Source organism: Protopterus annectens, chromosome 7.part1 (assembly GCF_019279795.1).
Source record: "Protopterus annectens isolate FY-2018-M chromosome 7.part1, PAN1.0, whole genome shotgun sequence".
Classification (NCBI taxonomy): Eukaryota; Metazoa; Chordata; order Ceratodontiformes; family Protopteridae; genus Protopterus; species Protopterus annectens.
The window spans coordinates 402,115,122-402,137,465 of record NC_056740.1 but is presented as its reverse complement, the minus strand read 5'-3'; the positions used below and the strand labels follow the sequence as shown (position 1 = coordinate 402,137,465).

The following is a 22,344-nucleotide window of genomic DNA, read 5'->3' as shown; positions in this document are numbered from 1 at the left end:
GAACACTAAAACCACCCCAACTGTAGAACAAACTAACATACCCACCTTCACACTCTCACCTGTACCAACCTCTTCAGTTAAAAAGCTACTCTCTAAACAAAAACCCACCACACTCACAGCAGATGGTTTACCCACAAATTTTCTAAAATTAGCTGCAGAATCACTAGCTTACCCTGTCTCAATTCTTATAAACCGCTCTATACAAGAAACCTATGTACCCCATCTATGGGAAGTGTCACATATAATTCCCCTTCACAAAGACGGAAACTCCTATGAACTATCAAACTACCGGCCAATTGCTATCTTGTCCCCCCCTTTCCAAGCTTCTGGAGAAATGTATTCACACCCAGGTAATGCACATCTTATCCTCACATAACCTCCTCTCCCCCACACAGCATGGTTTCCACCCAAATCATAGCACAACCACAGCTCTACTCTCCTTTACCAATCAGATTAATCATCTAAGAAACAACAACAAATTAGTCTCAGCCATATTCCTAGATCTATCAAAAGCGTTTGATATGGTCTCCTATAACCTACTCTTAGACACTCTGTCAACCTTATCCTTCGCCCCTCTACTACTTCATGGTTTAGAAGCTATCTCTCTGACAGAAAATAATCAGTTAAATGGCAAAGTACACTATCTTCTCTATTACCAACTACTATAGGTGTCCCACAAGGATCAATACTGGGTCCTCTACTTTCCACCATTTTCACTAATAAACTACATACTTCCACCCTGCATGCATCACTTATACAGTACGCAGATGACTCCACCCTAATCTGCTCAGCCCCATCCATAACCAATCTTCAAAAGCTTACCCAAGAATCCTTTTGTTCTGTGGAACAATGGATTACCAATGTCCAACTCATTCTAAACCCCAACAAGACCAAATTACTCCTTTTTTATCCCCAATAAATCCAAATCCACACCTCCTACCTTCACTATCACCTCCAAAAACGGGACCACAATCTCCCCCTCCCCTCACACTAAGCTGCTCGGGGTTGAAATAGATAACAATCTAAACTTTAATATCCATATCTCACAAACCATCACAAAGTTACATAAGAATTTAGGAACAAACGCAAACAGTTCCTACTGGACAAAGCTAGAATCTCCTTAGCCCAAACCCACCTCTTGTCTACCCTAATGTATGCATCCCCAATCCTAATTCATATCAGGAAAACAGAAATAAACAAACTAGGGTCATGTTACAATAAAATTGCAAAATTCGCTAACAACTCCACTTTTAGAAGTTATCACTGTCTTGCCCTGAAGCAACTACAGTGGTTAGAACTCCCTCCGCTAATTAGCTATCACCAATTAGTCTTCACCTTCAACATAATAAGGAACCCTCAGAAAACCCCAGCCCTAAACCAACTTCTAAACCAGTATTCTGCAAATCGCCCTCTACGCTCATCCAACAAAACCCTGCTCTGCACAACCAAAGCCAATAACACTGCAGGGAAAGTCTGTTCTCCCACACCATTGCTAGGGAATGGAATAACCTCCCCCAAAGTATCTTCTCTGCACCATCCATCTCACTTTTCAAGACATCACTAAAGTCGCACCTCTTGCAATCATGGCTCTGTCCCTGTATCACATAAACTCTTTTCTGCTCTCCTCCTAACTTGCCACACCTCATCTCCTCACTGCTTACCTCAGATATTCTGTACTACTCAAATACTCCTTATCAGGAACTACTATCCTACAAACTATTTCTCACGCTATGACATATCTCCCAAATAGCATTATTTTCCAGATTCCATTCCTTCATTTTTATGCTTTGTACTACCAATAGGGAATTCAAAGTTTTGCTATCTATATACCAAGCTTGCTCAAATCAAACTAAGGTACAAAAAATCTCCTTGATTGTATATATGCCACTGCATAGAAATTTTCTGCCATTCGTGGATTATATATTGTCATATAAAGACATGGAGCTCTGATTGTATATATGCCTCTGTACAGAAATTTTTTTGTCATTTGTTGTATTTGTACTGTTATGTTATGGAGCTTTTCTCCCCAGGCCTCCTCTGTAAATGGACCTTGTTACAGTCAGACTTTCCCAGTAAATAAATGTAAAATAAATAAATAAATTTATATATTTATATATATATAGATATATATATATATATATATATATATATATATATATATATATATACACATACATACATATACACACACACACATACATACATACATATATATATATAATATAAAAATATATATATATATATATATATATATATATATATATATACTATGAGAGAGAGAGAAAGATGGGTCTACTCAACTTTAGTTGAGTAGCCCATACATAGACCTCGAAAAAGTCAACCACAAAAGATTGACAAACCAAACACTGACTAGTTACTACACATTTTTACAGGGGGACAAGTTCCCCTGTACCCCCCCCCATCCCCTGCTAATTATAAACACTAACTCCAAAATCGCAAAATCCATGGGGAAAGGAAATATTCCCCTAGCAAGGTGGGGACTTGTCAATGTCACACACCTGTCGATCAAATGGTTTCAGTTTCCTGGGTGTCTGCAATCTGTCATTTCGACAGGATATCCAGCAGCCATATAGATACATGTATATATGTGTGTACATACATATATGCATACACAAATTATATACATATATATATATATATATATATATATATATATATAAATATATAATACACAAATGCACAAATATGAAGCAGGTGAAAGGAGCACTGGAGGCACCGATATACGTTTCAAATGTAATGAGAGTACCCCATCCCCACTAGGATTCCCTCTCTATCATGGCTTAAAGCCCACTGTTAATGGTGGAGGTGTCACAGTGACTGTCAGGGATTTTATCCAAAGTTAGTACCCTATGATCCTCCAATGAACTCATCACACTTCAGCTCACACTAGGCAAGTCAGCATTTCATCATATGGCTAATTATCAGTCCTCTTCTGTGACTTCATAGGATCATGAACATTTCCTGACATTCCCTGGAAATTTTCCTATAAGTCATGGTTACTTAATCCTCTGTGATTTCAACTATCCGTATATAGACTAGCATACTTACACATCTAATGTTGTCTATGCGCAATGCTTCCTAGATATAGTAAACAAGAATTCTCTTGATCAAACTGTCCAAAGTTCCATCAGAGGTGGTAATATCCTGAACCTAATTCTCACAACATTGGCTTCCCCATGTGCCCTGCGCTTCTGATTGGCTCCCCTCATTAATTAAGTCAGAGCACAAACTGGCTTACTTTACTCTGAGATCATCTACACCATGGTAACCAGCACCTTCCTCTTTAGAGACCAGACTTCAAAAAAGCAAACCTTTTTACAATTGTATAAGGAAACCTCAAAATTTAGCCCTGTTTACCCCACTGTGGGTTCAGGATATGTAGCTCCTATGTCAAGGAACTTTATGCATTTATATAAATGCATTGACACAGCAGTCTCCACCAGAACCTAATATAGCTGCAAATTGAACAACCCCCCATGGTGGTCAGCAGATATCAGCAAATTACACAACAGAAGAAAGAAGCAGCTTAGATTATCTGTAAGGCCAGAAACTCTCAAAACAGAGAGACAATAAAATGCCTCGCAGAGAAACTGAGAGCTGTTAAAGACCAGCAAAGCATTCCATGAATGTAGGCCATGGTCTGAGGCTAAAACAATTACTTGTCATTCTTTAGCTACATCAGAAACATAAGGAGTAATTCACATCGATTCTCTGACCTTACCCTAATGCCACTTCCCTTTCTGATCCTAAAGATATTGGCAACTTACCATCAAATAAGTTTGCTGCAAGTTTCTCTCCTGAAACTGTTAACCCCACTCCAAACATTCCTAAGTCACTCTATCCCCTACTGTCTCAAAGGATCATATTAAAGCACTCTCCGAGACTAAAAACTTCTCTTCAATGAGTCCTGCCAATTTACCAGTTGTCCAATAAATAGTGCCAAGCAGGCCATTGGTGGTCCCCTCCTACAGCTGTTCAATCTAAGTCTTGCTGAAGAATACACTCCTGAGTTATGGTGCACTGTGATGGTGATGCCTGCCTATAAGGGTTTCCCCACCACTAACCCATGAAACTACAGCCTCATTAGCCCTATTAGTCTTGTCTGTAAAGCCACAGAGTGCACTATCACTGACCTCATCAACCAGGACATTAAAAATTTGATCAGGCTCAACCCACAATAATTCAGATTTGTTAAGGGTTGACCATACATGCTAAATCTTGTGTCTGTCTTTGAAAAGGTCATACAGGTACTGGACAGTGGTCACACTGTTCATGAGGCCTACTTGAATATGGCAAAGACAATTGATACCAGACCATGTAATAGGATAGTTGATGAGCTAACTGCCATAACATTTGACCCCTATATGGTAAAATGGATTGTAAGCTAGCTTAAGGACAGAACACAGACTGTCAGGTTCAGTGATGCCTCCTCATTGAAAGAAAAGGTGACCAGTGGCATTTCCCGAGGGTCTATATTGAGCCCCCACCTTTTTGGCATTTATATCTCTGACATAAAGACTAACAACAAGGATATCTGGCTAAGTTTGCTGATGATGAAATAAACCAATGATACTAATACCCTTCACACTTGTCTAACATGTTAACTTAGGATTCACCAGAAAGACCACCTATTGTATCAATGCCACCCCACTCTCTGGTGAGTTTGTCATCAGGGACTTGGGCACCTGGGTTGATAGATCCCTTTCCTTTGCTCACAATGTAGCTGCTGTAGTCAGAAAAATTCTTCTATATCTCACAATTAATCACAAAGAGAATCTCACCTAAAACCAGGAAGTTACTGTTCCCCTGTACTCTGCTATGGTTAGATCCATTATAGAACAGAATGCACTTTGGCATGTAGTTCATTAGACACATCAAAAAACTCAAAAAGCCTTAGAGGTCCTAATAAGACGTACTTGGGTCTTAAAAATCAAAGTTAATAGGAAAGGCTGGAATCTCTTGACCCATAGTCCGTGTCATACAGGCTCTTAAGGGCAAATTGCTTGCCTTCTGTGCCTTCGAGGGCTCTATTTTCCATGATCTCCTCTTTTTCAATATATTAGATAGTATAACTAAGACTAGAGCAACTCAACAGGAAAAGAAAACACTAACTCGTGCCTGGGAACTGAACCCAGGTCCCCCTGTATTACATGCCATTGTCACTGACATTAAAGCAACAAGTTGTGTCTGGACAATTGGTAAAGTGACTTCCCATAAGAGCAGCTTCTCTTTTCAATTAGGAAATCACTATGATGGTGAACATATACAACCATCCAATGCAGAACAAACTATGAACTTATTATTGTATTACCAACTAAATAGTAAAGGGGATGTGCTTGGGAATGTGTGAGAGTAGTATATTTTAAGTGATACTCCGTGCATCTGGGATACTATTAAGTAGTTAATTTAGAACTACCGTGTGCTCAAGAGATTTTTTTTTCAATATTGATTGGCTCCTCATAGCACAGTGTTCTTTTCTGTGTGGAAGCAGTGTTTTATAAGGACAATTAACTACATTGTAGAAGATTCTCCAGACAAAGTGCACGGCAACAGCCCATCAACTCTCATGGTGCCATTTCTGAATAATGAAAAACCTAAACAAGCAGGGATGATTGCATCTTTGCTTGAAACACTGGAGGATCCCAAACCACTGGACTTTATCCAAAGAGAACTGTCTTCTGCTCTGAAACTGCCTCTGGCACTGATCAAAGAAAGGTTACATATGATTGTGCCTCCATCTCCCACCAGCAATTTACTTAGACATTTTATTGTGAGATCTTTGAAGTATTCCAATAGAGAGGCAATTATGCAAAAAGTAAGCTCTATGGGGTCATTATTTATTACTGCTGGATCCTCAGTAGGAATTACACTGCACTACAGCAGTAATTTGTTTCCATACAAGAAAGCTATGGTGCCAGTTATTAAAATAAAAGGTACCTGGGCTGACTTGACGGTAGTGCTTTCCTGCCACTCTGCACTTTAGATAAAGATAAATAGTATGCTTTTGAAATTCCAGGAGAAGCTGATGCCTTCCTGAGCACGATTCTGGAACACGATCATCAGACGGCAACTACTAAAGGGCCAGGAGGAGAGGGAGCACTGACTAAGAGACAAGATTGAGCAGCCTAGTTTCATCAAAGAAGGGCACAATGAATAAAAAGTGGAGATCAACACACAGGAAGCAACATGGGGCCAGTGCTGCAACTGTGGCAAAGCATTGACAAGGAGCGCCACCAACTGCTCTGCACCACTGGCAGAGGAGAATGGAAATAAATTTTTGAAATCTGATCCCACTCTGGAAGAGCTTCAACAAATGGATACAGGCTTGGGAAAGACTCTTTTACTGACAATCTAATATGGACTAACGGAGCATGAACAGAGAGAAAGTAAGGCCGTTATTTATTAATGCAGGATTGATAACTGTTCATATTCACATTATTCACACCTCGTTCTTTTTTCAGCATAAGTGTTTCACTGTTTTTCTGCTAATGGTTGTTTTAGGAAGGGGTACTTGTCTCAGGTTAATAAACGTGATCAAAGTTTTGTTTGGTACGGGTTAAAGCAGAGTTATTTTCAGGGATGGCAGAATGGTCTACCATGGCACCCCAAAGGAAAGACTGGGGCGGAATTTATTTCCGTAAGCTGCATTAATGTACTTGTTCAGGATCAAAGGTTAGTTTAACCATACAGGTAACCATTTGAAATGTTGGGACCTGCTAATGCAAGTCCCAAAATACGGAGACGGAACTGAGCGAAAGCACGGACTTGTACATACTAAGTACAAGATGTTATTTTTCAGAATATTCCCTTTTCTCCAAGTTACGACGATCTTGTAGTTGGTATATACAAGTCAGGGAGGGGTGCTGCCTTGGTTCGTCTACTCTGTATGCTTCAACCTCATGATCAGACCACACCAACCATGGGTAAAGCCTGATATAACCATACACAGTCATGGATTATTGCTTTATTGACCCTCAAATTCAGAATGGTTATCTTATGGCTACAGCTCACGCAAATATTGCATGTCAGTTTCATCGTGAAGGGTGAATCAACAGTTGCTGGATGGTATCAGTTTTTGGGAATGGAAGTATTCGAAGGCACAGGTCACAATGAATAGCTTGATGAAAATTTAGGAGCAAATGTTAGGAGAAGCCATTTCACCATCAGTCCCATCAGCAATGGAGGAGAAATAAACTGTCTGCAGTGCAGGAAGGAAGGTTACCATGCAGCTCTAGATGGTAAGGAGGGTTGGACGGTACAAGAGTGCAGCTGGAAGGCCTGCTGGATGGTACAAGAGTGCAGTTGGAAGGCCTGAGGTAGGCGTTACAGTTGGCAGTGACTTATTTTTTTATTGCACAGGAAAACACAAAACACTTACCATCAGCCCACTTATCCTATTTTCATCATGGGGTTGAAGTGGCACATTAAGTGTCACCACTCTCGATTCAGTCCCACCCTCTTAACTTCATCAGTCAGGCCTGACTATAACAGGTGTCTCATGCAATCCATCCATTTATTTGATGGATGTCCTAGTTTACTCGTACCTTCTTCCTGTCTTCCTAAACTTTTGCTCCCAATCAGTTCATAGGTTCATAGGTTCATAGGTTCATACTAGGCTATCTGCCCGAGGGCATTTACAAGCCTAGCCCATAGTTTTGTGGCTTACGCCACCCCTTTAGTATAGGGAACTAAACCCATTATTTTGCTGTGCCTCTGTCGAGCAGTGACACTGAGGTAATCCCTGGGGTATATCTGCGATCTCCCATCCATTGGTCAAGATTTCTCTTGAACAAGGCCAGCGAGGTGCTCTGCCTCACATATACCGGGATTTTGTTCCACAGCATAGGGAGTCTTTGGGTGATGAATCTATCCCTCCAGCACGTCCTATTAATAGCCGTGTCGAGGTTTAAGTCTCCGCCTTGTGGCTCTGACGGATCTAGATTTTTGAGGTGAAGCATATTCATCAAATCTGGGTTTGACATGGCCTTGTATGTCAGGCAAAGGTCACCTCTGAGCAAGCGTGTTTACTGAATAGAGCTGGAGTTCTTTCAGTCGGGCAGCATAGGACAGATTTTTGAGACCCTTTATCCTTTTGGTGAGGAACTTTTGTGGCCTCTCCAGCTGCTGCAAGTGTCGGGTCAGATACATTCCGAATGGGGCATTGTACTCAATCATTGGTCTGATGAGTGATGAGTATAGGGAGACTATGACCTCCCTTGATCTAGATGTGAATCCCTTCATGATAAGGTGGGCAGTGTAGAAGGTCTTCCTAACTACTTTAGCTACATGGGTGTCGAATGACAGGCTACTGTCAACCTGGGTCCCCAGGTCCCTGATAACTTCTTCTGTGCTCAGTGGATTGCCACCTATATGGTAGCTAGGGTAACCTTGTTTTTCCTGAAGGGTATGACAATGCATTTTTGGCATTTAACTTTAGGCCATGGCTCTGGCACCAGTTATCCGTTTCTGTGAGACCCTTCTGAAGGATATCTGTGTCAGATGTGTTTTCGACTATGGCGCGCAGTTTGCAGTCATCTGCAAACTTTGTCAGCCATAACCCTCCTGTGTTTGCTTGTACTTCGGAAAGTAGATGCCAAACAAGAGTGGGCCCAGGACTGAGGCCTGTGGGACACCACTTGTGACAGGCTTTGAGTCTGACATGGCGCCAGCAACTCTGACCCTGTGGGTTCTGTCACTCAGCCAGTTTGCAACCCATCTTGTGATGTATGGGTTAACAATTAAGCTGATGAGTTTTTCAATGATACCCGAGTGGGGTATTGTATCAAGGCCTTCGCCAGATCGAGGTAGGCTGTATGGACTGCCTTTCCTCATCAATGGCTTTGGTGACTGTTTCAAAAAGTCAACCAAGTTTAAAAGGCATGATCTGCCTTTGACAAAGCCAAACTGGGTTGGATCCAAAGTCTGCAAATTCCCTATGTCTTTATTTATGAGGTCCATTATGATCCTCTCCATGGCTTTGCAGATAAGGCTTGTCAAGCTAATGGGCGGTAATTTCCAGGGTCGGTGGAGGCACCGCCTTTGTGAAGTGGGACCACAGTTGCAGTGCGCCACTCCTGGGTGCGTATCCAGAGGTGAGACTATGATTAAACAGCTGTCCTAGCTGTGGGTTTAATTCCTCGTTGAGTTCGTGGAGCACACAGCCGGGACACCATCAGGTCCCATGGATGCTGTGTTTTTGCTTTGGAGAGAGCAGTTCTCACTTGGGCTAGAGATGTTTGGGGGCTGCAATCGCTTTGGTATAGATATCTCTCCTTTGGGGAGGGGAGAAGTTTGCACTGAACCTGTCAGCCAGTATGTTGGCAATGTCTGTAGGATCAGTAATCTTCACATCATTTTGAACTAGTTCTGAGCATATCTGGGAGTTTCCTCCCAGGTTTCTAACATAGCTAAAGAAGGCCTTATGATTGTCTTTTGAGTCTTTAGCTATTTTTCTCTCAAAATTTGCTTTGGATGATTTTATGAGAGCTCTTAGTTTTTACTTATAGTGATCAAAGGTGTCTTACCTTTTAAGGATTTTGCTCTATCTTGTAGTAGCTTCCTCCTTTGTTGTAGAGTTTGTTTATGGCTGGGGTCCACCAGACTGGACGCTTGCCTTTGGTACAAAGAGTCTTTGTTTTGCTTGGGATTGCCTTATCCATGCAGTCCTGCAGGTGCTGGTAGAAGGCATTTGTAAGTGATTCAGCGGCTTGAGTACTGTTTTCCGCCATCTCGGGGGCCTTAAAGGAGACCACACTAGTCTTTAGAAGTGTGAAGTCGGCTTTCGAGAAGTTCTTTACTGTGGTCTTTTTATTTCAGGTGGGGTGGGATGAGGACCTCCAGTGAGATTAGTTTGTGATCTGATCTCACCAGTGAGGGGTATACTTCCGGTGTTGAACATTGTGCTCCCAAGTTCGTGATGATGAGATCAAGTATGTTTTCTCCTCTTGTGGGGATGGTGACTAGTTGTTCCATGGCATTTGAGTTTATGAATTCCAGGAACTTTGGGCTAGGGTGTTTGGGCTTGAGTAGTGTTCCCAGTCTATGTTAGGGTAATTGAAGTCACCTAGTATGATGGTGTTTGGTGATACATTTATCCCCTCCAGTGTTTTCAGGAAGGCCATGTGAGGTTCCTGAGTTTGTGAGGGTGGCCTGTAACTTGCTACAATTTGCAGAGCAGTCTTGCCTATGGTTAATTGCACCTGGATGGTCTCCGATGCATCGTGCGTTGCCACCAGTCTTGAGGTGTGGGTGTCCTTGATGAATATGGATACCCTCCTTTCTTGGTATTGTCCGGATTTTGGGGCGGAACGCATGATATGAGGTAAAACCTGATAATGCTGGGGTGCTCTCAGGAGCCTTGAACCAGGTTTCTGTCACAGCACAGACATCGATGTTCACCATACTGAGAAGGGCCTCGTGCATTTTGAGATTTAGACTTCTGGCATTGAGCAGCATTACCCTTAGTTTTTTCCTTTTTGTGTTCTAGGGTGGTAGGTTTAGAATTTGAGCCTTGCCTAAAAAGGCACTATGGGGTGGCAAGAGCCTTTGCCAATATCCGGAATCCCAGGGTGACTGCAAGCCGCCTTCAGCGTGTCTTGTCCAGCATGTCATCCCAGGCAGACAGACATTGGATCCCCTTTGAATGACACCAGAGTTTAAGCCAATTGTTAAAGCTGATCATCTTATCTCTGTATTGTGGCATCATTCTTGGAGAAGGTAGGATACTGCTCAAGGTCAGGGTCATACCTGCCTGGGCTACATAATCAGAGAGCTCCTCAATGTCTCTTTTCATGTAGTCCAAGGAGGTACGTCTCAGGTCGTTTACACCAGCGTGGACAATGACTGAGTCATATTTGTACCTGCTGTTGAGAGACCTGAGTGCTTGCATTATGTGGCGGATTCTAGCGCCCGACAGGCAGCTTACTGTAACTCTCTCCTTACTCAGTCTGGTGAGCGGGACGTCAGTGTGTCTGACTATGGAGTCACCAATGACTACTGTGTCTGGCATTGTGTTTGGCCTTAAGGGCTGTGACTGTTTGACACGCTGACTGTGAGGTCTATGTGTTGCAGGTGTTGTATTCTGAGGTGGTGGTTGTTTGGGTGTCTGCTTTGGTGGCCTGTGCTGTTTTGGTAGATTTTTGATCAGAGCCTCCGAGTATGTCTTTGTGTGTTTATGTGTATGATTTGAGGTTGTGATGGTACTATGTGAGACTGGGTCTATAGTGTGTGTGGTAACCTTCTCCTCCTGACTGGTCTTGCCAGTCCTATGTTGAGAGAGCTCAGCCTCCAGTTTGGCCGTATAGTTGCATCTCTCACATGTATTTGTGTTTTGTGGGAGGAGGAGAGGGTTGTCTGTGTACATGAGGCAATTGTAACATTGCCTCAATATTCCCAGGTTCACCAGCTGAGCAGGAGAGGACACTAGCAACTGATCCTTCGACATGCTAGAAGGAATAGACAAAAAAACTTTAAAAGAGATTCCGGGGGATGTGGGTGACCGAGAAATGGGGGTTTGCCTTTTAGGGGTACTATCTATGACAAGAGTGCTGTATCAAGGTAATAAGTACTGTAGGAGCAAGTGCTAGGTTTAACAGATAGAGAACAGTCTACTTTTCTTTCGTTTCTCCTTTCTTTCACGTGTCAACAAACCACGAAAATCTGTTCACTTTGACCTTCTCTGCAATTGGTACTACTTTGACCTCTGCTATGATGTCATTATTTCTTTGTCTGTCTCTCAGTGTGTATCCTACCACCAGTCTCCGGCACTTTATCTCCATCACCTCTATCTTCGTGAACTACTCTGCCTTCACTCCCTAGGTTTATGTACCATACAGCACTGTGGTCACAACACCGTTTTGTGCGCGATACTTTTCAGATTCTTTGCCACTCTCCTGTTACAGTACCAGTTGGTTGCATTTCCTGTGATTCTAGCTTTGACTTCCTTATTCAAACTTCCCTTCTTCGCAACTAGCCTTGCAAATACATGAAGCTGTTAACCTGTTCCACGGCTTTCCCTTCTATCTCACCTCTCGGCTTCTTCTGATTTCCCCCATTTACTAAGATGAAACTTCTGAGAGTGCAGAATAACATTAGTATTCAAAGGCAAGTATTAAAGGTTTAAGTCAAGTTAAAGTCAGTATATTTACTGATGATGTTTACTGTACACTGAAAGACATACAGGCTATATAAATACACATAGATAAACATATTTGCAGGGGTAAAAGGACTGTTGAATACTAAAAAGCGCAGTCTTCTTCTGAATAACATGGAAGGCTGACTAGTTTGTTCTCTGGAGTGTCCCACCTCAAGAAGATCTGGACAAGCCCTGGGTCCTGAATCTGCAGCTGCAGGACACACTGGAGAAGTGGCTAAGAAGGTGTCCAGCATGTTCACTTGAGTCAACATGTAAACAGCAGAGACACTGATGTCCCTGTCTGTCATCCATTACCAGACAACCACCAACTCTCTGCACAGGGGGATACAATGACATACCACTTTGTTTGATTTCACAAAACATGAAGAATTGGTTGCTAGATTGAATTCTGAGGGCCTTTGAAGCAGCATTACCACCAAGGACTTGAGAAGTAGCTGCAGCAGTGGAACGGCCACATGAAAGCTGTTGGAGAATGTCCACCACTTCAGAGTAGAAATAGTGGCCTAACAAATGAAGATTTGGGAGTGCAAGATACGACTACAACAACTGTACCTCATAGCCTACTACAAAACCTTCAACAGCAGGTGTGCAAATGGCACAGTGAAGACTGTGGCAGCTGATACTTTGACACATAAGGAAGACTGTGGGTTAGAGTCTATCAGTAGTTTCAGGCTTACAAATAAACAGTCTTACAAAAGTGTAACATTTGGGTTTATCCAACTGATTTCCACTAGTCTGGTCTGTTTTCCAGTGTTGTTTCTGTTCCTTCTGAAGGCTACTGGGAATTCGAGGATCAAGTTTTGCATTTTATTACTTCATTTGGATGTGTGTGATTTTAAATTTACCAGGTAAGATCATGGAAGGTAAATATGCATATATGTAAAACCATACGTAAGACCAAAAGGTTTCATAGAAATCACTGGCAGGTGTGCCTGCTTGGCCCAGCTACAGTAACATGGTGATCAATATTAATAAATCAAATGATCCAGCCATATGTCTTTTAGGGGTTTTAGGAGTTCCTATCACATAGTCGAACTTTTACAAGTTCGAACCATATATGGACAAGACCATACCTTTGAATTTGTAAATGTTCGAGCATTTGAATGGAAATCTCCTTAAGCGGAGGTTTCCATTCACTTCAATGTGGTGCAATCTTGGAGTTGGTATATTTAAGTAGCGGGGTATGTGGGAGTGCTTACAAGTTATTGTTTTGTCCTTTGTGTAGTTATTTTTTTACATACTCAAAGTTCTGTAACTTTGAACATAATGGTTCGACCATTAGGTGTTCGGTGTTGGGGAACTTCGACTATCTAATATAGACCCATCTTTCAGTACCCAGAGACATAAGGGCATACATAGTTTAAATGGTCACCATCTTACAAGAGATCAGGTACAAATGTAGACAACCATCTATGGGTTGACAGACATACAGAACAGCTCTGTGTTACAATGAATAAACCAATAGCAGTCCTGAAAAGAGCTCTACATGAAAGAACCCTAGCATTGATAATTTTCATATTTGTAAGTTGTGTTACTATTGTTGGAATATTCTGCTCACTTTTACTTTCTGTACAAAAGTTAACTAGTAAATCAAACTGTAAGAATCTGAAAGACTGATAAAGAAAGTGGATTAGAAACAATTTGTTAATCACATTTAGAGCATTAAAGGACCCATTTCCGTTTGGTTATCTGAGCTTGACTATGGATAATACTGACGTGAATTTGAGGACATGTAGATAGAATTTGTTCAGAGGATATAATAAAAGCAAAATTTCACTGTATAACTACTTTGGCATGTGAGCCTTTGCAAGTTATTAAAAAAATGCAAGTGGCAGCGAAACCTTGAAGAAGAAAAAAGATTATTATTTAGTAAGAAGAAATATATTATCTGGAAAGAACCAGGCATTCTGGAGTAACTTACTACTTGTCTGGAAATTATATGTATTGTGGTATTTTCTAAAAAAAATCCATATATCGCTTGAAGGTTGCAAAACTACATATCCAGCCTGATTTTCCGAATACCAGAGCCCCAGGAAAAACAGGCAAATAGATGAGGGTAAGCTTGGATAGCTTCCTGTGAAAACGATCACACTTGCCTTAATATAAGACTCCACCAATTGTGAATGAGTCAGAATCCTAATATTTACTGAGTGGCAGATGAAATCCATAGGTCTAATAATGTTATTCTATCGGCTTTTCCCGGTTAGGGGTCGCCACAGCGGAACTCCGGTCTGCTAATGATTGGCAGTAGATTTTTACGGTGCCGAGGTGCCAGCTCGACGCCCAACCTTCAACGAAGGCACGCCCATTCACGCATGTCTTTCAAACGCCACTCTACCGCAGGGAGGGCATGCAGACTCCACATAGAAGGTGCTCCAGCCAAGAATCAAACGGGAGAACCTCTTGCTGTGAGGTAACAATGCTATCGCTGCCCCACCACATCCATAGGTCTAATAATAATGTAAAGAAAAGTGCTGGTAGTCCAAAATTAGTTTAATCTGTTTTTTATAAAATGATGGATTACTGCTGCCACTTTTCACCTCACAGTTAGACGATGCCCGTTCGATCCTCAGTTAGAGCGTCTTCTGTGTGGCGACATGAGTGAACGGGCATTCCTTCATTGAAGGTTGTGCGTTAGGCCCGGCAAGCCAGCACATAAAACTCTACTGCCAATCATTAGTGAACCGGAGTTCCGCTGTGGCGACCCCTAACCGGGAAAAAGCTGAAAGACAAACTGCTGCCACTTACTGATTGATTGATTGATTGATTGATTGATTGATTGATTGATATTTGTTTACCGGGATAGTCCACTGGGCCAATAAGAGCCCATTTTCAGTGGAGGCCCAGGGAGAAAGGCTCTGCAAAAACTCAGTTACACTATACAAACCACAAAGGTAAAACTTATTACAAAGTAGCACATTTAGAATATATAAAGCACACGATATAAACTTATTACAAAGTAGTTCAAAAATAGCTGATATAGCAGTATGGGTAAGCATTGTATCAAATGTTTGACAAGCATATTATAGCAGAGGTTCAAGCTTCAAATATCTTAAGAGATTACTACCAGCCAAGTTGAAGGAGTAATGGAGTATAAAAAAGTGAGGAGGATATAGGGGGCATGAGGTTTGGAAATGATAGTAATTGGAGTAAGGGTGATAGGGTGAGAGTAATAAAGAACTAGAGACGGAGGACAGGGGAGAGAGTTTCTAAATAGTAAAGGGAAAAGACAGAGAGAGAGAGAGTGTGTGTGTGTGTGTGTGTGTGTGTGTGTGTGTGTGTGTGTGTAGTGGGTAGTATCTTTGAAATGAGCTGAGAGTGAGATCTAGCTGAAGCAGAAAATATGGGAAAGATATATTCTAGGATTCTGACGGATTCACAACTGGTGGAGTTTTATATTAAGGCAAGTACGATCATTTTCATGGGATGCTCTCCAAGGTTATCCACTACCATTTTTATTGCGGTATTTTGATAATATTGGATGCAGAAGTCAACAAATTACAGCTTTTATTCAGCTTACAGTTTCCTGCTGCCAAACAAATATTTCTAAATAAAGTCTCACCAAGAAAATAAATATATCTGCATATTTTTCACCATTTAAAAAGTCCGGCAAACAGAATAGTTCTGATCCAGCTAATAAGTGCTCTGACTAAACAAAGTGTTCAGCTGGTTCTTCCTACTCCAGACTCATGATTCCATGCTTTCCTTACAACTTTCCATTCTAAGCCGTCGAGGACCCTCTTTCTGTCCTGAGAATCCCTCTCCAGGCATAAGGACCCTCTTCTGAACAAGGCACCATAGTGGTGTCAACTCAAACAGTGGACACTAAGTTTCCCCCTTAAGACACAATGAAATAGGATAAAAAACATCTTTTTACAGCAAACTGAATTATATAATTGGTCTAGTAATGACCCACTAATCAAAAATACATAAACTGGTCTATCTAATATACAGCAGTGCCTGACAGTTTTTAAATCAACAGTTCGTTTTACATTGCAGAATACATTATGATACTTTAAGACCAAAGAAACCTAAAATATAGCATTGTTTTCAATATCTACATTGTTTGTTTACAATATTTATATCAGCTACCTATGGTAACTTTGAGAATCATTAGCCTAATGACAAAATAAGTACAAAAATGCAGGAGAACAGCAAATGTTGAACATAACTTTAGTCCTTTCATGGGATCATAGGAAGTTACTAGGCTATTAGCTCTGATGCCCTATTAAGCCTAGCCAAGAATTTAGCCCATGTTTAGACAAGTCAGCACCCAAAGCCCTGTCCAGCAGGGACACAGGTGGAATTCCAGGGGTGTATTTTCTGTTTCCTATCCAGTTATCCAGGTTGCGCTTAAAAAGGGATAATGCAGTACTCTGCTTAACATGGAGAAGGAGTCTGTTCCATAGATGGGGGAGTCTCTGGGACACAAATCTGTCCCACCAACAAGTCCTGCCACAGACCAGGTTGAGGTCGCACATGCGGGTTACTCAAGTGGAGCTTGACTTGCAATATGCATCAGTCCCATCAAGGTGGGGTCTGAGATTGCTTTGTATGCAGGACAGAGGTAACCTCTGAGGAGTCTGATTGAAACTGAGTAGAGGGCGGGGCTTTTAGCCTATCTGTGAAGGGTAGATGTTTGAGGCCCTGGATTCTCCTGGTGAAGAACCTCTGTGGTCTCTCCGGCTGCTGCATGTGCTTTGTGAGGTACATGCCGAAGGGGGCGTTCTACTCAATAATTGGCCTTATAAGGGAAGACTACAGGGATGTTATGACCTCCTTGTCCCTGGGTGAGATACCCTTACTTATGAGGTGGGCCATGTAGAAAGTTTTCCATACAATGGAAGCAACATGGTGGTCGAAAGTGTGGTTGCTATCAACCTGGGTGCCAAAATCCCTCATGGCTGATCAAGTGCTTAGGACACTGTTATTAATTTTATTCTATTTAACATTTGTTTACCAGGAAAGTCCAACTTGGAACAAAGCCAATTTTCAGTGGAGGCCCGGGGAGAAACACTCCAGGTGCATGTCTTTGTAATGTGGGAGGAAACAGGAGTATCTGGAGAAAACCCACACGAACGCAGGGAGGACATGCAGCTCCGCATAGAAGGCACTCTAGCCGAGAACTGAACCAGAGAACCTCTTACTGTGAAGCGACAACACTACCGCTGCACCACCGTGCCATCCATTAATGTGATAATATGTGGGGACATCACTCTCCCCAAAGGGGATGATGATGCATTTATTGGCATTCAGTTTGAGGCCACATTTCTGGCACCAGATCGAAGTAACTTACAAGTTCATTGGTAAGCAGTCTCAAAGACTATTACAAGCTTAGCCAACAACCAGAGGTCAGAGTCAAACCCTGTATCTTGTACCTGTGAGATAAAGACCCTAACCATTATGCCAACCCCTCTCTTTTAAAGTTGTTTTTCACAGGGAGGTGATCCACTAGCACCCCCAATGTGAGGGTTAATCTCCCCAATTTACTCATATGTACCAACTCCAAGATCAACATATCTAAGACAAAAGGGAAAAGTCAGAGAAATAACCATCCCAGGTTTAATAGACATAAGTCTGCTCTTTTGCTGATTCATTCTAACTATTCTGTGACTTGCACTAACACATCTGGAATACCAAATAGTTACCATTTACATCACATATGGCATCTCATATCCCAAAATGCTACAGTCCATATGTAGATATTTTGAGTAAAATTCTATTAACTATATATTCATTCTTTCTAGTGCATAACTTCTGAGATGCTTTTTCTAAAGAATTTTTGCATAGCAACTGCAATCAGGATAAACACTTGAAGAATTATTTTGACTGATTCAGTGGAGCAAGGGGTCACTATGCTCACTGTTTTGTGTAACTAATTTAAGATCACCCTGGTAGTAATAAAACAAAACAGCAATACAGTTGTAACTTCCCTGCTTCCTGGCCTAGCTCAACTAACATTCTGTTTTAAGAGGTACTCCAGTCAAGGTACTGCAACCACTTATTTTTGTCCTTTGACATGCCCTTGATGTAAAGATCATTTTAGGGTGTGAATGCGTACTTCAAAGATCAGCTGGGGGAAACAAACACTGACCTTTTATTTAAATGTACTTGTCAGAGCTTGGGTCTGTGCTTTAGACTTTAACAGGTTATTTTTAGGGGATGATGTTTTAGGTACCCAGCAGAAACTGGTTTGTACTTTACTGATTCATGGTCCATGAAAGTGTAGAATGAATACAATGTAGCTCAGGACCGTAATCTCTGGACTTAAAAGCACCTCATAGAGTTCTGTGATTAAATAAGTCAAGCACTTTCTGAACAAACATATGTAATTTCACAATCATGACTTATAAAGAGGACTAAACCCTAAAAAGAAGAATCCAAGATCTTGTGGCTCAGTTCGTTATACAGGCAGCAAAAGTTTGACAAATCAGCCTGGATAGGTAAATGCGTAGGCAGTAATGCTTTGTGTTTCACCCATGTTACTGCTGGAACAACAAGCCATGTGAAAATATGCCAATGAGATCTTATGCAGCAGATTCAATGTGGGGTTACAGCCTTCGCACTCAGGCAGGGAGGCCAGATTTTCTAAGGTTTGGTTTGTTATGGAAGCATGAACATAGACTACTTGTGAACATTAACCAAGGAAGTTCAAACACCGAGTGGATGAAAAGTCATTGATGAGTCACATGACATGGCTATCAAGGGCTTTAAAATGTTTGCCTGGAGACAGGGTGGACAGACACAGATGACTATGTGACGTTTGCTGGACATAGAAAATATTACAAGAGTGGATACCAAGTGTTTATTTGGTCTTTATTTTTTTGGAGGGGGAGAGGGGGTTAAACTACTTAAGTCAATATACTCGCAGATCTGTAAGACAACAGCTATTAGGAATCATTTGGCAGGATGACCCAGGATTCTTCCACCGCTTGGACAAGGTAAGCACTGGTCATTCCTTGTAGTCATGGGTGACCTTCAAAATCTATTACTTTGGGCTCTACTTCTTGGTTACTCCCCTTGAATTCCTATGATCTTCTAAGGACACAAGTGTAGGAGCAGAAATTGTACCACAGGTTCATGGCTGCATGTGCTGACACGTGTACAACTTCCAAGAAGGAATGTATACCTCAGCAAATATACAGTTTGATGGGGGGTGTTTTCCATGAAGTGTACAGTATCTGTTGAAAAATGATCTCCTCAACTCTCTCAGTTCATCAACAACAAGTACTGAATAATCCAGTCCAACAACAAGGGTGGAAAACACAAGCAATGGAACACAAGACCATCGAAGCATGAAGGGGATGTTTTTGACTCTTTCCAGAGAACCTCTTACTGTGAAGCAGTCTAGTTAGAGGTAATAGAAGGTCCCAGGAGAATGGAGTCAGACATGTCGCTAAGTACTCGGAATACACAATCCCATTTTTCATCTGTAATTTGTTGCGTTTTACGGGAGGTGTTGACAGTGCTGAAAGCTACTCTGACAAGCATTACATTGATACAGTTTATAATGAAAAGAAAATTTTTCACAAAAGCAAAAAAAAAAAGAACATTCGAAACCCCTGTACATCCATTCACCCTCAACCCCTTTTTTCCATTCTGCACATGGGGGTTGGGGTGTCACTTCAACAGTGACAATCATCTCGAGCCAAGGTTTACACTGCTGGGTGGCAAGCCCGGCCACGGTAGTTCATCCATACCACTCATTCACACATGCACTCACACCTACGGACAATTTTAGTGTGTCCAATCCACCTACTGCATGTCTTTAGAATGTGACAGGAAACTGGAGCACCAGGAGGAAACCCACATGACTGCAGGGAGTACATGCAGACTCCGCACAGATGGCACCCCAGCTGAGAATCAAACCAGAGAACCTCTTGCTGTGAGGTGAAACACTAACCACTGCACCACTATGGCCGCCCTAATCTGTACCCCTATCCTCTTATTTAATTAGTCTCAATACCAGTTCACACACCCTTGGGGAAAATTTTAAGTCCTTCCATCAATGTTGTATGATCTCACAGTCAGAATAATAAGCATGATTCTGTTTTGGGTTTATTTTTTTAAGTTTATAAAAAAATCAATCATTTGATTGTTGATTCTATAAACAGAACCTTTCGCACACATACAAAGATAAATAATTTAATGTTGAGGTCTCATCAGTGGATGACCATCCCTGACATTTTGATCAGTGCAGTCATGGTACTCTTCAAATTCGAGCATGGCCTCCAAGTCGCAAACATGGTATCTAGATCCTCTAACTTGGGTCTGCCTTCTTCTACCACTTATCTTTTTGACAAGCCCTCTCTGGCTGGTGCTTTTCCTGGATGAATTTAATAGCTGGCAGGTATTAGAATGCAGATATCTGACTTCTTTCATCAGTGACATAAAATCACTGAGTTAAACTGACGGTTGTCATGGCAGCAGTCAATGTTATGTGGTGGTTGAATGCAAAATAGTTCCTGCTTACGACTCATGAAAAGACTACTCCGTTAAAAGCAGACACACTTAGGAGGACTTAGGCTATTATAATATCAAACTTTGGAACTTCAAAACAACAAACTTTAGGAGGAGATCAGTTTTTGCCAAATGTCTTGAATGAGCTATAAGACTTTAGGATGTACGCACTCCTTAAATCAGGGATAGGGACATAGGCACATGTCAAAGACGGCACGGCTCATGAAAATGGTGACCTAATAAACTAGAAGAGTCATGCAAAAGGGAACAAAAACAATGCATCAAGTGTTAATCCACTTTTTAGGGGGTTCTTGAAGACTATTTACTTAAACATGCACAGTAAGCTTCAAGCATATACAAATCCGGGTCTATATTAGCATATCGAATGGACTAAATAGCGAAAGCTATTCAGTCGATCCGATACTGTCGAAATGGCAAAATAGCGAAGACACGGAACATTGAATTTTTTCCCAGGGAAAAAATTCAGTGGGCCTTCTTCAGGACTTTGCCATTTCCTTCACTATGGTACGATCTCGGAGTTGGTATATTTAAGTAGGGGGGGGTGTGGGGGCACAGCCTCCAACATCGGGGGTGGGGGGGCAAAGCCCCCCACTTATCTTTGTGTTTTGTTTTTTTTTTTTGTGGAGCAGCGAAATTTTTCCCTAGGAAATAATTTGCTGTTCCGTGTGTTCAATATTTTGTGGTTTAGCATTCACTATTTAAATCGTACGATAATGTAATATAGATGCACAAATCCCACTAATAACCGAAACTCTTAAAATCTGTGTGGAAGTAGCAGATTCCTGCATTATGAACAATTTAAAAAAATAAATGTACATGCACACTGATGCTATATATTTTTTAATTTTGTTCAGTATTTGCCCTTTAAACACTAGCAACTAAAGTCAGATGTTTAACAGCAAACATACGAGTCACTCTGTCTAAGCACTGTTTGCCACATTACATTTATTTTAGGAAAAGCAACAAAGATCAATTGTTAACACACTGTAATGTCAAAGAAATAACAGGTGTAAATACTAAACACACTTTAGTAGGACTGTAACCCCCAGCCACCAAGCATTTACCTTTGTGATATTAAGCACCATTGCAGAGATGGGTTGCTCTCCATCGGAGTCATATACAATAAATTCTTCTCCAAAGTCACAAAATAATTGTCTGTCAAACGAAAACATAAAAGATAACTAAAGATTCAAGAATATTCATTTAATTTACATAATTTCTCCTTGAGACACGAAACTCCAAGGCTTTCTTATATACCTATTTTACTGTTTTCGAAAGTTTCAAGCAGGTTGTCACATAATTGTATTTTAAGATTTCAATACAGAATAAACACAACTCAAAATATGACAGTGTCATAAAATGGATAAGGAATTTATTAAACTAAAATGCAGTCATCTTATATTAATATGGGTAAACTGATTTGATTTTGGGTGTTAATGCTCAGTTAATTTCATGTTCTATTACGTTAATATTGCATTTAAAAATACCAAACATAAATTCCCAGACTTACCTATGAAACTTACATGATTCTGTGAACCCAAAGGTCTGGGGATTTTATGATCAACAGACTTTAATCTAATATATAATTGTAATCTCATTGATGAATCTACTAATAAAACAATGGAAAGTGTTTCCTTAATATCAACATTTGTTTGTCCACTTTGCAGCAATATTATACAGCTGTACCT

The 22,344-nt window shown here is 41.1% G+C and overlaps 1 protein-coding gene across 2 annotated transcripts in view; it reads right to left on the bottom strand.

Annotated features, from left to right (window-relative positions):
• The window catches only part of LOC122807796 (ubiquitin-like modifier-activating enzyme 1), a 2,541,412-nt gene that overhangs the window by 2,162,621 nt on the left and 356,447 nt on the right, over window positions 1-22,344 (bottom strand). For both annotated transcript variants that reach the window (XM_044078854.1, XM_044078853.1), the window contains exon 6: window positions 21,721-21,811. In XM_044078854.1, coding sequence (XP_043934789.1) covers window positions 21,721-21,811 — 91 coding nt within the window. The remainder of the gene's footprint in view (window positions 1-21,720; window positions 21,812-22,344) is intronic.